The sequence below is a fragment of the Lissotriton vulgaris genome, chromosome 5, assembly GCF_964263255.1.
Source record: "Lissotriton vulgaris chromosome 5, aLisVul1.2, whole genome shotgun sequence".
NCBI classification, from domain to species: domain Eukaryota; kingdom Metazoa; phylum Chordata; class Amphibia; order Caudata; family Salamandridae; genus Lissotriton; species Lissotriton vulgaris.
In genome coordinates this window covers 1,862,701,220-1,862,716,737 of record NC_141693.1, presented here as the reverse complement: position 1 = coordinate 1,862,716,737, position 15,518 = coordinate 1,862,701,220, and the positions used below count along the sequence as shown (strand labels likewise).

At 47.2% G+C, this 15,518-nt stretch overlaps 1 protein-coding gene across 1 annotated transcript in view; it reads right to left on the bottom strand.

Moving 5' to 3' along the window:
- Nucleotides 1-15,518, bottom strand: part of PPP1R1B (protein phosphatase 1 regulatory inhibitor subunit 1B) — a 247,529-nt gene that overhangs the window by 31,292 nt on the left and 200,719 nt on the right. The window contains exon 5 of the mRNA XM_086924347.1: nt 990-1,184. Coding sequence (XP_086780473.1) covers nt 990-1,184 — 195 coding nt within the window. The remainder of the gene's footprint in view (nt 1-989; nt 1,185-15,518) is intronic.

Genomic DNA, 15,518 nt, shown 5'->3' with positions numbered 1-15,518 from the left:
ACACACTTCAATGTGCCTGCTGTCACTGCAGTCCGGAAAGAAACGGGCCGTCTGTGCCAGGGCACAAAACAGAGCCCGATAGAGAACCATTTCGAAGCCCCCTTTAAAAACTATAATGGTGCTCAGACCCGGTGAGACTGGCCCTGGTTTTGTCACTGATGAAGCAGATATGAGTTGGCAGTTTGCTGCAATGTTTTGATCATTTTGATCGGTTTTATTGCCTGTTGGGGTGGGCAGAGCAGTTACGTTGGGGGATGGGAGTAAGTTGACACTTGCAGAAAGCAGGAAGATTAAGTTTTGCAGTAAATAAAATTCAAGGTGTAGGCAGTAGGTACAGTGACAGACAGTTGAGTTTGGGGAGTTGTTAGTGGTACTTAGGGATGGGAGTAGGCGGGGAGGAAGGTGAATAGTGATGTAGTGATGTATTGTGAGATGTTTATAGGTATTATGGCAAATTGGTTGTGCAGGGGGGGGGGGTAATTATAAATAAATAAAAACGTACCTTCGGCGGTCCGGTCCCAAGTCGCGGTCCTCCTTGCAGGAAGCAGCCACAGGCAGCCTTCTTCCGCTCTCCTAAGCCAATCACAACTCTGCAATGGCAGGATTGTGATTGGCCAGGATGCCGCCTGCACAGGCGTCTATGGGGGGGCCGTTTTCTCCTTGCAGACTGCATGCTGCCTACATGGAGAAAACTGGAGAGTGGGCACAACTGGTTTGGTCGGCCCTGGGGCTGACCAGACAGTCAGCGCCCACAACATTGGACTTGCCACTCCTTTCAGACCCGCCCTCCCCCAACCAAATGGTTCTTCTGCTTTCTCGCAGTGCTTTCATTCAAGGTAAGTGTTGAAGTGTGTGACAAACAAACCCATATATTTGGGAAACAAAGCCGGGTGCAGAGGCTTAGTTATAACAGAATCTTACAGAAAATACAGAAACAGCGCTCTCGAACAGGCCTTTACTCAAGGCGCTGCTTCCGTCTTCAGACTCACCGGGTGTCTCCAGCAGTGTGTCGCCCTCCGACGTGTCATCGTCCTCTGGCTCAGGTTCCTCGTTTATTGGCTCGGGGTCCTCGTCCGGGGGCTCCTCGTCCTCATCAAGGGTTTTGGGGTCCTCCTCGGCCGTCTCGCTGTTGCCTCCTCGTGAGTTGATGGAATCCAGGTGGGACTGAACGATCCGCTGGACAGCTTCAAACAAAGCATCATTAAATGAGGAGGCGGCCAGACATCGGGCCCAATGGTAACCGCAAGCCTCTTAGGCAGCCCACCACCCCCTCATTTCTGCATCAGGGATTACCCCTTAATCTGGAGCTTTCTACAGTGCTTCCCGCCTATTTGAATGCATTCTGTTTTTCAACATGAGAAGGGCCACTGGAATTAAGAGGCAGCATCAGAGGAAATTATAAACCGGGTTGACTGAATTATACGGTAAGAAATGGCAAATTAGGTGGCATCATGTGCCATACTCTAGCTCATGGGTACTCACAAACTTTCTCTCGGGGGCCAAATTTACAGTGTGGTTTGTGGCCGAGGGCCGCACCGGTGGGGGCAGGGGCAGTGTGGGAGGGGGCGGAGCTAGAGCAAAAAAAAAGCAGTGACCATGAGGTTGAACACAGGCCCCTGCAACGGACGCCTTTGTCTACTGAGCCAACAGACCCAACATACACACATCTCTCTCTCTCTCTCTCTCTCCCTCTCTTTCCCTCTCTTTCCCTCTCTCCATCCCTATCTTTATCTCTCCCTCCCTCTCTCTATCTCCCTCATTCTCTCACTCTCTGTCTCCCTCCCTTTCTCTCTGTCTCCCTCCCTCCCTCTCTGTCTGTCTCCCTCTCTTTCTCTCTGTCTCCCTCCCTCTCTCGCTGTCTCCCTCTCTCTGTCTCCCTCCCTCTGTCTCCCTCCCTCTCTCGCTGTCTCCCTCTCTCTGTCTCCCTCTGTCTGTCTCCCTCCCTCCCTCCCTCTGTCTGTCTCCCTCCCTCTCTCTGTCTCCCTCCCTCTCTCTCCCTCCCTCCCTCTCTCTCCCTCTGTCTCCCTCTGTCTCCCTCTATCTGCCTCCCTCCTTCTCTCACTCTCTGTCTCCCTCCCTTTCTCTCTGTCTCCCTCCCTCTCTCTCTGTCTCCCTCCCTCTCCCTTCCTCTCTCTGTCCCCCTCCCTCTGTCCCCCTCCCTCTGTCTGTCTCCCTCTGTCTCCCTCCCTCCCTCTGTCTGTCTCCCTTCCTCCTTCTGTCTCCATCACTCTCGCTCCCTCTGTCTCCCTCCCTATGTCTCCCTCTCTCTGTCTCCCTCTGTTTCTGTTCCTCTGTCTCCCTCTCTCTCCCTCTGTCTGTCTCCCTCTCTCCGTCTCCCTCTCTCTCTCTCTCTCCCTCTCTCTCTCTCTCTCCCTCTCTCCCTCTCTCTCTGTCTCCCTCCCTCTCTCTCCCTCTCTCTCTCTCCCCTTCTCTGTCTCCCTCTCTCTGTGTCCTTCTCCCTCCCTCTATCTCTCCCTGACTCTCTCCCTCTGTCTCCCTCCCTCTGACTTCCTCTCTGTCTCCCACCCTATCTCCCTGTCTCCCTCTCTCTCTTTCTCCCTCTCTGTCTGTCTCACTCTCTGTCTGTCTCCCTCTGTCTCCCTCTCCCTCCCTCCCTCTGTCTCCCTCTCCCTCACTCTGTCTCCCCCTGACTCCCTGTCTCTCTCTCTCTCTATCTCTGTCTGCCTCGCTCTGTCTCCCTCTCTCTTCCTCCCTCTCCCTCCCTCTCCCTCCCTCTCCCTCTGTCTCCCTCCATCTTACTCCGCCTCCCTCCGTCTCCCTCTCTGTCTCCCTCTCCAGCTCTCTGTCACTCTGCCTCTCTGTCTATCTCTGCCTCTAACTGTCTGTTGCTGTCCCTGTTTCTACCTCTATCGAATTATGTCTGTCCCTGTCTCTGTCTCCTTCCCTCTGTCTCCCTCTCCTTGTCTCTGTCTGTCTCAGTCTGTCTCTGCCTCTATCTATCTCTGTCTATATCTCTCTCTGTGTCTAGCTCTGCCTGTCTCTGCCTTTATCTGTCCCTGACTCTATCTTTGTCTCTCTCTGTCTCTCTCTCTGTCTCTGTCTCTATCGCTGTCTGTCTCTACCTCTATCTGTTTCTGCATCTATCTTTCTCTGTCTGTCCCTGTCTCTGCCTCCCTCCCTCTGTCTCTCTCCGTCTGTCTCCCTCCCTCTCCCTCTCTCTGTCTCCCTCTCGGTCTCCTTCTCCCTCCCTCTGTCTCTGCCTGACTCCCTCCCTCTGCCTCACTCTGTCACCCTCCCTCTGACTCCCTCTCTGTCTCCCTCCCTCTGTTTCCCTCTCCCTCTCTCTCTGTCTCCCTCTCTCTCTGTCTCCCTCTCTCTGTCTCCCTACCTCTGTCTCTATCTCCCTCACTCCGTCTGCCCCTGACTCCCTCTGACTCTCTTTCTCTGTCTGCCTCTCTCTGTCTACCTCTCTCTCCCTCCATCTGTCTCCCTCGGACTCACTCCGCCTCCCTCCGTTTCCCTCTCTGTCTCCCTCTCCATCTCTCTGTCACTCTGCCTCTCTGTCTGTCTCTGCCTCTATCTGTCTGTAGCTGTCCCTGTCTCTGCCTCTATCTGTTTCTGTCTGTTCCTGTCTCTATCTCCCTCCCTATGTCTCCCTCTCTGTGTCTCTGTCTCTGTCTATAACTCTCTCTGACTCTAGCTCTGTCTGTCTCTGCCTCTATCTGTCCCTGCCTCTATCTTTGTCTCTCTCCGTCTCCGTCTCTCTCTGTCTCTGTCTCTATCGCTGTCTGTCTCTTCCTCTATCTGTCTCTGCCTCTATCTGTCTCTGTCTGTCCCTGTCTCTGCCTCTATCTACGTCTGTCTGCTCCTGTCTCTATCTGTCTCTGCCTCTATCTGGCTCTGCCTCTATCTGGCTCTGTCTCTAAATGTCTTTATCTGCCTCTGTCTCTATCTGTCTCACCTCACTGGGCTCTCACTCCCTGCTGTCCTCCACCTCACCCAGCTTTCAGTCCCTGCTGTCCTCTGTCACCTCACCCCGCATGTGTGTCAGCCTGGGTTGAGACAGCTTCCCATGAACACACACAGCCGCACCCCAATACTTCACAGGTCTTTAAACGACCATTTACATGTTAATGAGGCTTTCTTCACCTCTTCTTAGTGCCCTGCAGCTCCACTCTAACTATCACTGGAATCGCCTGTCCCCCATAAAGCAGTCTCTCTGAGTCCACGCTGCTGCAACCGGCGGTGTTTGCTGACACTTTAAATTTTAAAAAAAGAACACCGGTACGATGTCTGCAAGGTTCATGGGCCACCAAGGAAGGCTTCCCGGGCCGCACTTTGAGTACCCGTGCTCTAGCTGTATTACTTAACTATGTTGTCATTTTCACACATGTTAAACACACTCCAAGCATAAATTACTCCTCATTAGTATCAGTTTAATGCCTAATTACAGCAATCGGCAACTGAAATGGAACTAGTTAAGCTCCTCAAAGCCAAACAGTACACAGGGTAGCGTTTTTAGTAACTTTCGATTTGTTTGAGGTAGAAAAAAAATTGGATTACAATTTACAAATGATGCATCCCATGATGGTGTATGTGGCAAGTGTTACAAACCCATAATTATGTGGAAATTGCAGCGGCTGCAGAGTAACATAATTCCAGTGACCTTGCCCATGAGTAACATCGATTTACCTATACCCTCTGGATGCAGGTAGCCGGGTCATACCAAACCTGCCTGTTGTTGAGCGGTCACTGTCAGGGCTGGTGATGCCCAGCCTGCCACTATCTTATACCTGGCGTTTATCTGCAGAATAGCTCCTTGAGGGTCCAGCTTTGGTTAGCGCCTGTTACCCATTCCATCTGTGCCCACTCTGAGGTTCCGTGACGGTTCCGTGACGACTTGAACCCGTGTTTTCAAGTTTGTCGGAAATACATAAAATTAGTATCAGCGAACCGCAAATGATCCATTTAGTATATCCTAGTGTTTTCGCTACGCTACGAGCAAGAGCACTCCTTCCACTGACACATTTCTGATATACACACGGCATCCATCTTAGATCATGGCCGCCATTTTGTGGTTCCTTGCCCTCACATATGCAATAGCCTCTGTTCATTTCATTCACTCCACTTTGATTAAGGACACGTAGCCTTAGCCGGAGATTCACCTCTTACATGACACGTGCACCTTAAACCAGATCACGCTGAAGCTGCATGACTCGACAAAGGCTGCCTCCTCTGCCCGAGGCCAGTCCACCTGAACTGGTTTTCCTGTCCATTGTACCTGATCATGATTAGGCGGCCGAAGCCGGTAGCCTTGCCCATTTACAACCCACAAACATCTCTTATCCCGTTTTCTATCTTCTGCACCTGGCTCTGCTCCTTTTCCTTCTGGGCCTTTATTAGGGGGAGGTAACGAACTTTACGATGAGGCGGTCCGGGTCTTGAATGCAATATTGACAAGGGATTGTGATGGACTGGTGGGAACCCCTCTTCGTGATGTTTGGTATCAGATATTATCGACAGTTCCTGTGTAACGCCAAATATTTATTGTTTAGAGACACAAAGGTTTGGGAATGTACCGACATGTGAAATATTTGCCTAGAGCACAATTTTTAGTATATAAGGAGCAACCCACTTTGTACAAATCGAACAGTCTCCTAGATTCTGCCCGTGTGTAGATTCTGTGACTTCTGTGTCCCTGCAGTAATAAACCTTTGGTCTTTGACGCCACCATCGAGAAGCCCGTGTTTCTGTTCATTTGTGCACCAAGGCAGGTGGGACTCCGGGGTCTTTGGGTGTTGTACCCTGACACCTCTGGACGGAACCAAAAAGTCCAGAACTCCAATTGGCGCCCAACGTGGGGCGACGTCATTCGGTACCGGTCCAAAAGCCTGAAGAGTTCGAGAAGCTTCGTGTGAAGATTCCTGAGGGAGGCGCCCCACTTCATCGATCCCGGCATATCGCAAAAGTGGCCCTGAAGTTCTCTTCCACGAGGGTTTCCCGTTCAGGACGGCTGCAGTGGGCCGTTGCCTTGACCGTCGCCCTGTCTTGGACCCGAAGTGGTGCAGTCCTTAGTACAGCGAAACGTGACGGGTTTCTCCTTGGTGACGTCTTCAGTGCCTCAGTTAAGTATTTAGTGATAGCTAGCTGGTTACTTTTGTGAGGATTGTTAAAAATCCTTGATCGGTTCTTGGTTTGGTTTGGTTTTGTAAGATTATCATTGGTTGTTCTGGTTACGATAATCTATTTGGTTCAGTTTTGGGTATCGATACATCAGTTCGTTTTGGTAGGCCTAAGTTCTTGGTTCAAGTGCACAATTTGTTTCGTGTTTTGTTTGTTTTGTGTTCCGGACTGAGAATGGTAAGTCGGAAAATGTTGTCTTGTTTTAGTTGCAACAGTGACTCACAATTAGAGGATTCCTGTCTGGTTCCTCCGATTGGGACTCCCCTATATGACCTATATTGTAAGTATGGTGTGGGTCCTATAACTTATAATGAGATATGGGTCCGTTATTGTAAGAAGGATGGTGTCCTTAGTTGGCCACTGCATGGTAGTTTTGAACAAGAGATTCTCGACAATTTAGAAGCGAAATTGTTTAGGAAGAAAGCCCGGCCGGCAATGTTTGACTCTTTTCGTTATTGGCGGAAAGAATCCAAACAGAGAGAAATGAAAAGGTTGAAAAAAGAGCAAAAAGAACTAGAAGAGTTAACTCTAGAGCAAGCGACTAAGCAGTTGCAGGCTAACGAGTGTGAGAAAGCCATAGATGTAGCCATTAGAGAGCGTAACTTAGCGATTGACAAGTGCTATCCTGCCTTGCCATCGAAAATGGCTAAGATACTGGAGGACTCCGAAAACGATCCTCTGCTATCTTATCTGTTACGGTCGCCTCCACCGTATGCACAAGGTGCTACGGCTCCGCTCATCCCGAATGTTCAATTGCCGGTTGCTGGACAACCTGGTGCTCCTGCTCTTGTTCCTCAGAATCAAGTTCCTTTACTTCCTGTGGTGAATGTAAATGTTCCTACAGCTCCTCCTCTTCCTGCACTACCCGCTCCTATACCTACCACTGTACCTACTGCTCCAGAAACTATTTTCCTCGATACTCCTACTGTTTCGTCATCTATTCCTACCTCTACTGCGTTCTCTATGTCTGCGAGTGTACTAACTCCACTTTCTGTTCGTCGAAGAATTACTGATTCAGTTACTAATATGCTGTCTCCTATATATAAAACCCTGATTAAGACTCCTACTCCTGACTCTGTTCAGAGACGGAGTCAGCTTCCAAGTACTGAGGAACGGGGAGTTTTAGACTCCACGGCTCTCAGATGGATTACAAAAGTTAGAAGATATAGTACGAAAGATGTGTTAGAGACATTTATGCAATGGGGAGAGCCAACACAGCGATACGTCTTCGACGAGATGTGCTCGTTGTTGCGTGAGGAAATAGAAGAAGACGATGTCGAATCAGATTTGGAAGATTTAATTAAGATTCAAAAAGAGTTTGCTGCTGGAATGATAGTGGGCGATAATATAAAGGAAGCGATGGAACTCATTTTGAGTTTTAGGAATGATCCATCTCTTCGTTCCCCGAGAGATTTAGAGAAAGGTAGAATGAAGCCAAGTCGCCAATATCCTATGAGGGAGGTTCCTCCAATTTGGCGCGAAGCAGTACAACGTGATGATAATGCGGGTATTGCAGCTGCTCCAGCGCAGTTCCAAAGAGTATGGATACATATTCCGTGGAAGCGAGCAGAAGTGTTAGCAGTGAAACAGGCCTTGCCAGATCCACGTAAGAATCCAGCCGGATATTACAAGGAATTGACACAGACAGTTGAGGCTTGTATAATGAACTTAGCCGACATTGATATGTTGTTTGGTAATGTAGTTCCACAACCAGTGTGGGCTAAAATTCGTAGAGAGGATCATCAGGCTGCTTTAGGTGGTGATTGGGCAGCTATCACTGCAGCAGATGCTCAACAAATAGGTGGTGCGAAACCCGAACCCCTAATTGCTAATCTTCCTGGTAGAATAATAGATTTAATGAAGACTCTGATGCCAGCATTGCGTGTTAATTGGGATAAATTATCCGCATGCAAGCAGAAGAAAGACGAAAGTGTCTCCGACTTCTTCACGAGGTTCGAAGAGACTTTTGTAGACCATAGTGGTCAGGATATGAGCACTGAAGGAGGACAGAGATTGTTTGTCGATAAATTTGTGCATAATTTGTTACCCGAATTATGCAATAAATTGAAAGACTCAGAAAGTGCGTGGGCTGTATCTACGACAGCGCAAATACTTGCGACTGCACAGTACTATGAAAATAGGGATAAAGAGGAAAAGGAGAAATCAGAGAAGAAAACGAAAGATTTAAAGACTAAAGTTCTTTTACAGCAGGCGTATCCGCCTCGCACGAATCAGACTAATATGCAACAGAATTCGTATCAAAAGACAGATTATAATTCGACCAGGCCTCAATACCAGTGGAATCAGTGTGCGTACTGTAAGAAAGAGGGTCACTATAAAAATGATTGTCAGATTTTAGCGCAAAATAATGCGGCAGCAGCTCAGAGAGGTCGTGGTGGTTTTGTGCAGAATTCTAGAGGACGGGGACGAGGTGCTATGCCTCCACAAACTAATGATCGTCCTTCTAATCACTTTGATCAGCGAAATGTACAGTCAGCTCAACAGAATAGATCTCAGCAATATCTTGTTGAGGATTATTGTGAAGTTGAAGAGGGATTTCAACAAAATGGGTACTAGGACAGCCATAGACAGAGAGAGGGAGTAGTATCAGTTCCAGTGGATCAGAGTGGGCCTTATGTCGCAGTAGCAACATCAGGTGTAGTCGAACCGTTTCTGTTGGATACTGGTGCCGCAAAAAGTTCTATCATGCATGCGAAACTCCCTGGCGCACCTTTGTCTGGCTCAACAAATGTTTCCGTAGGTTTTTCAGGCGCCCCTGTGTACAACCCGATATCTGGTCCTTTGTCTATTTCTGTTGGACCGTGTCAATTGAAAGCACCCTTAATTTTGACGACAGGTTGTAATGAAAATCTGCTTGGTTTAGATTTGTTAAAACGACTATATGCGACATTGTACTGTTCTCCGGAAGGAGTACAGCTTACTTTGGGTAAAAGACTCACCTCTCCGATGTACTTGTCAATGGACGCACTCCCGCCGGAGCTACGTTCACTCCCTGATTCTCTTTGGGCGACTGGTCCCAATGATGTAGGTCTCCTAGAGATTCCACCGTATGTAGTAACTTTGAAAGCGAATGTGAAATTTCCAAGAATTCCTCAATATAAAATATCGAATGAAGGTGAGCGTGCACTCTTATTGATTGTGCAAGATTTGATTAAAAAAGGTGTGGTTGAAGAAACGCGAGGAAATGTTTGTAATAGTCCTGTATTGCCGATTTTGAAACGAACAGATCCTACAAAGCCTCCAGTCTATAGGTTTGTCATAGACCTTAGAGAAGTTAATAAGATTGTAATTCCGCAGTTTCCTGTAGTGCCAGACATTACTGCCTTGTTAACATTGATTCCTGCTACAGCTACATGGTTCTCAGTCATCGACTTGAAGAATGCCTTTTTCAGCATTCCGATAGCCGAGGAAAGTAGAGATATTTTTGGCTTCTGTTTAGGAGGTCGCAGTTTCAGATTTAAACGCGCTCCACAAGGCTACTGTGAAAGTCCATCTATTTACAGTCAAGCTTTAAAAAGCCAGTTAGATTCTTTTGTCCTTCCTCCAGGTTCTGCCCTAGTACAATACGTAGATGATCTTTTGGTGGCTGCCGATGACAAGGAAACTTGCAAGGCAGCTACAATTTCGTTATTGCATCATTTGTCTAATTTGAATCATAAGGTGTCACCTTCCAAAATGCAATATTGCTGCCAAGAAGTAACCTACTTAGGTCATCTCTTGTCAAAGGAGGGAAGGAAGTTGACCCCAGAAAGAATAAAAGCAATTACGCAGATGAGTGTTCCACGCACACAGAGGGAAGTACGTGCCTTTCTAGGTATTACCTCTTACTGTAGGCAATGGATCCCAAATTTTTCACTTTTAGCGAAACCGTTGGTAGCTTTGACTGGGAAAAATGTTCCGAGTCCGGTGCCATGGTCTGATGAATGTCAAGAGAGTTTTGCTGAATTACGGAAAGCTTTGTGTTCAGCTCCTGTATTGGGCACACCTGATTACAGTAAGCCATTCACGCTCTACGTTCACGAAAGAGAAGGTTGCGCGTTGAGTGTCTTGACACAGAAGTTTGGTGATAAACAACGCCCTTGTGCGTATTTCTCATCAACATTAGATCCGGTAGCTAGAGCATTGCCTAGTTGTTTGAGGGCTACAGCGGCAGCTGCAGCTTCCATTCGACAATCTGCTGGTTTGGTGATGAACAATATGCTAGTGGTCATGGTTCCTCATGCAGTGGACACACTCATGAACCGAACGAAGACACAACACCTTACTAGTGCGAGATTATCTGGTTACGAGCTGACGTTATTAGCGAGTCATATTCAGATCAAAAGATGCAATGTATTGAACCCAGCAACATTGTTGCCGACTGATCAAGAGTCGAGTGATTCTGAGCCACATGACTGTTATTTCAAAACGGAGGAAGAGACAAAAGGTCGTATCGACTTGAGAGATACTCCCCTATCCGACCCAGATGGTACGCTGTATGTGGACGGGTCATGTTTTAAATTGGAGAATGGTGATGTGACTGCTGCCTACGCGGTAACGACTTTGAAGACGATTGTGGAGACTGCAAGAGTGAGTCAGAATTCTGCCCAAGCTGCAGAGTTAATAGCTCTTACGAGAGCGTGTGTTTTAGCTGAGGGAAAGAGAGTGAATGTGTTTACAGATAGTCAGTACGCATTTGGCGTGGCCCATAGTTTTGGCCGGTTGTGGAGAGAAAGGGGTTTCATTACGTCCCATGGGACTAAGATTCAACATGGTCAGCTAGTTAACGACTTGTTAGAATCTCTAACCTTGCCGACTGAAGTTGCGATTGTGAAGTGCAGTGCTCATAAAGCAATCACGGATGATGTTGGTCGGGGAAATGCCTTTGCTGATGAAACCGCTAAACAGACAGCTAGAGACACGATGAGTAGAATGTATGTTGCTACGTCTGCAAGATGGATTACTGAGTCTGGAATGTGTGAGGACACAATGGAAAGTGTGAAAAAGATTCAGAAAGAAGCGACTGAGGAAGAGAAACGCGTATGGAGAGAAAGTACGGGCAAATTGGACTCGAATGGATGTTGGATCGATTTGACAGAACAGCAGCGTTGGATGTTGCCTGATGCGTATGTGCTTGCAGTAGTAACGATGGCGCATGGAGTGGCGCACATAAGTTCTAAAGGGATATGTAAGATGTTAGCTCCGGTTTGGAAGAATGAGGGAATCAGTAAGTGTGCAGAGAGAGTGGTGAAAAATTGTATGGTGTGCTTGATGCATAATCCTGGCAAGGGAACTCCAACTCCAGCTGGTCATTTTGCTCCTCCTTCCTGTCCCTTTGAAGTAATACAGTTAGACTTCATTCACATGGAACGCTGCAACAATTTAAAATACGTCCTGGTGGTGGTTTGTGCTTTTTCCAGGTGGATAGAAGCATACCCACTAAAGGACAACACTGCTTTATCAACTGCCAAAATTCTTCTCAAAGAATTTTTTCCTAGGTTTGGAATGCCACGGATTGTATGGTCAGATAACGGAAGTGAGTTTATAGGGAAAGTTATGCAGAGTGTGTGTGCTGGTCTAGGATTGAAACAAAAATTTCATAGTGCGAACCATCCCCAGTCTGCTGGTTTAGTCGAGGGTTACAATGGCACCCTCAAGCTTAAAATAGCCAAAATTCAAGCATCCACAGGTTTGGCTTGGCCAGACGCACTTCCTTTGGCCTTGTTATCAACGAGAGCAACAGTGCATTCTAGAATAGGGCTTTCTCCATATGAGATTGTATTTGGCCGCCCGGCAAATGTCTGGGGTGTGCCAAGGCCTAAACAATTCTGCTCCATTGAATATCCTATGTTGATAGACTATCTTTACGACTTGACTGCTAAATTAAGTCTTATTCATCAACAGGTCTTTGATGCTTTGCCAAAACCTCCGGAGAGTCCAGGGCATCAGCTGAAACCCGGCGACCACGTGGTGGTCAGAAATTTTGCGAGGACAAAGAATCTTCAGCCTCGCTACATCGGCCCCTTCCAAATCCTGCTGGCGACGAGGACAGCTGTACGTGTTGCTGGTCGCAAGCACTGGATCCACGCTTCTCACGTAAAGCGTGTTCCACTGCCGCTGCCCTACGACGACTGGGTGAAGAAGGGAATTGGTGCCTCCGAATCTGAAATAACTCCAAAATTTGTCCCTTTCAGCGATGCCGATTTGATTTCTGACACTTTGAAACGTGACTATCCTCTTGAAAAGACTGCTTTGAACATTGAACATTTGTCTCCAGCATCAGAAGAAACTTTGTCATCTGCGAACGTAAACTCTGCAACAGCTGCTAGTGATACACTATTTTCCGATCAAACAGTACCAGCGAAGAAAAGATACCACCTTAGAAGCCATAAAACGAACTTATAAAGCAGGCAACTGCATATTGTGATTTTGATATTTATATACATTGGACTTTTTTGCTTTTCAGCCAGGAAGTTTGCTATTGTTTATTGTTTTTAATAAATTGCCTTGCCGTCTGGGTAGCCGTAGGGTCGTGGCTGTGTGCCTAGTTTGAATTTGCAGGGGTCTGACACAAGGTCGATCTTTCTGTTAGTACTGGGAACTCCCAGGGCTGACAGAGGCATTTTCATCTACGTACACATCATCAGTGGTCGCGAGCGGATTGTAGAAGATGGAGCTTCCTGCGCTGCAACGAAAGAATGTGGTTTACGTTCGCAGAAACAGACTAAATAGAATTCTTCACAGCAAATGTTTCTTGATGCAATGTGCCATTACATTTTTGATTGTTTTAGCAACACTGGTGGGTGGAATTGTCTTTAGCATAAATTTGATTTTTGTGCCAGTGTCTACAGTACCTCCCCTTGATCCTGCTATTTCTACTGTTTCTTCTATACACTCTTTTCACTCGTTTCCGGAACATGAGCAAGCTCGACGCTCAGAATTCATTAATAATACTTTTGTACAGCTCTTGCACCAACACCAACTGGTAGTTAACACGACAGACTGCTGGGTGTGTGGCTTGATACCCCACACTATGGATAAAGGTATTCCCTATTTGGTTTTGCCTTACAGCTACAATGGATCATTTCAGGCCCTTCAAACTATCTTTGCTTATGCTCTTGAGACCTATCCTCCACGTCCACCACGTTCCACTAAATATAACTCTGCCAACAAAGCTTTAGTCCAGGGAATTATTGACATGGTCAAAGACGTCAATAATACTCCATCATACCCTAGAGACGAATTGCGAGTATATTTAAGTTGGAATACTTCAGAGTATCGCCTTAGTTTAGGAGAAAGCAAGCGTAAAAGCTCAACTCCAATCTGGGTCGTACCTCACCGAGGTCAGGTCTGTTTGCAAGGTAATGGGAGAAATCCGAGAGCTCAGCTAGGGAGGAGTGAGTGCGTAGAGACTTATGTGTTTCCGGCTAACTCTTCCCCTGCCTTTCTTACTGCTAGGGGTACCTATTTCATTTGTCGAGACAGAGCTTATACATGGTTGCCTGCCGACTTCTCAGGATCATGTTATATTGCTCGATTGTTGCCTCCGACATACACTGCTTCACCAGATTACCACAGAACAAGAGTAGCAAGAGGTGTTTTCAGCAAGGAAGATACAGCTGGTCAGGAAGCTGGAGACTTCTTCAAAGGCTTCCTTCCGTTCTGGGGACCTATGGCCAATAGTAGAAACATACGTCAGCTAACACGGGTAGTTGAATCTACTATTACCGAAACTGCTGGTGCCCTTAGCAATCTGACAGCTGAGCTTCAGGCGGATAGGCTCATGACATTGCAGAACCGTATGGTTCTAGATGTTATACTTGCAGATCGAGGTGGGGTATGCAGAATGATCCAATCGAGCTGCTGTGTCTTTATTCCTAATAATGCTCCAACAGTTTACGAGGCGATCTCTAAGTTGCACAAGATTTCGGACTCCATACATGTAGATGAGGGAAACTGGTCCTTTATGGAGTGGGTTTGGACTCTGATCTCAGCGTGGGGATGGAAGGTTCTAATGGTCATTGGTGTCATCTTAATATTACTATTCTCATGTTGTCTGATTATCCAGTGTGGTCCTGCTCTGTGTAGTCTTTGTGCTACAACCTGTTTTAGGAAACCACCTGCATTTGGAGAAAAGACACGAGAAAGGATGATGATACAACAGCATGTCACTGACCTGATGAGCATAGAACTAGATTCAGACATAGATTGAGTAATTGCCTATGTAAGGGCAAAAGGAGGGTCTGAGGTTCCGTGACGGTTCCGTGACGACTTGAACCCGTGTTTTCAAGTTTGTCGGAAATACATAAAATTAGTATCAGCGAACCGCAAATGATCCATTTAGTATATCCTAGTGTTTTCGCTACGCTACGAGCAAGAGCACTCCTTCCACTGACACATTTCTGATATACACACGGCATCCATCTTAGATCATGGCCGCCATTTTGTGGTTCCTTGCCCTCACATATGCAATAGCCTCTGTTCATTTCATTCACTCCACTTTGATTAAGGACACGTAGCCTTAGCCGGAGATTCACCTCTTACATGACACGTGCACCTTAAACCAGATCACGCTGAAGCTGCATGACTCGACAAAGGCTGCCTCCTCTGCCCGAGGCCAGTCCACCTGAACTGGTTTTCCTGTCCATTGTACCTGATCATGATTAGGCGGCCGAAGCCGGTAGCCTTGCCCATTTACAACCCACAAACATCTCTTATCCCGTTTTCTATCTTCTGCACCTGGCTCTGCTCCTTTTCCTTCTGGGCCTTTATTAGGGGGAGGTAACGAACTTTACGATGAGGCGGTCCGGGTCTTGAATGCAATATTGACAAGGGATTGTGATGGACTGGTGGGAACCCCTCTTCGTGATGTTTGGTATCAGATATTATCGACAGTTCCTGTGTAACGCCAAATATTTATTGTTTAGAGACACAAAGGTTTGGGAATGTACCGACATGTGAAATATTTGCCTAGAGCACAATTTTTAGTATATAAGGAGCAACCCACTTTGTACAAATCGAACAGTCTCCTAGATTCTGCCCGTGTGTAGATTCTGTGACTTCTGTGTCCCTGCAGTAATAAACCTTTGGTCTTTGACGCCACCATCGAGAAGCCCGTGTTTCTGTTCATTTGTGCACCAAGGCAGGTGGGACTCCGGGGTCTTTGGGTGTTGTACCCTGACACCTCTGGACGGAACCAAAAAGTCCAGAACTCCAACTCCTGTCCCATATGCATCAAGTGACCAGAGAGTGTCAGTATGAACTGGAAGCCTACTGCCCCACTCTACCTCTGACGCAAGACCGTCTGTAATATGCTGTCAGTTTGTGGTACTATTGGACCAGCCCAACCCCATTCATCTGACCGGTGGTACACT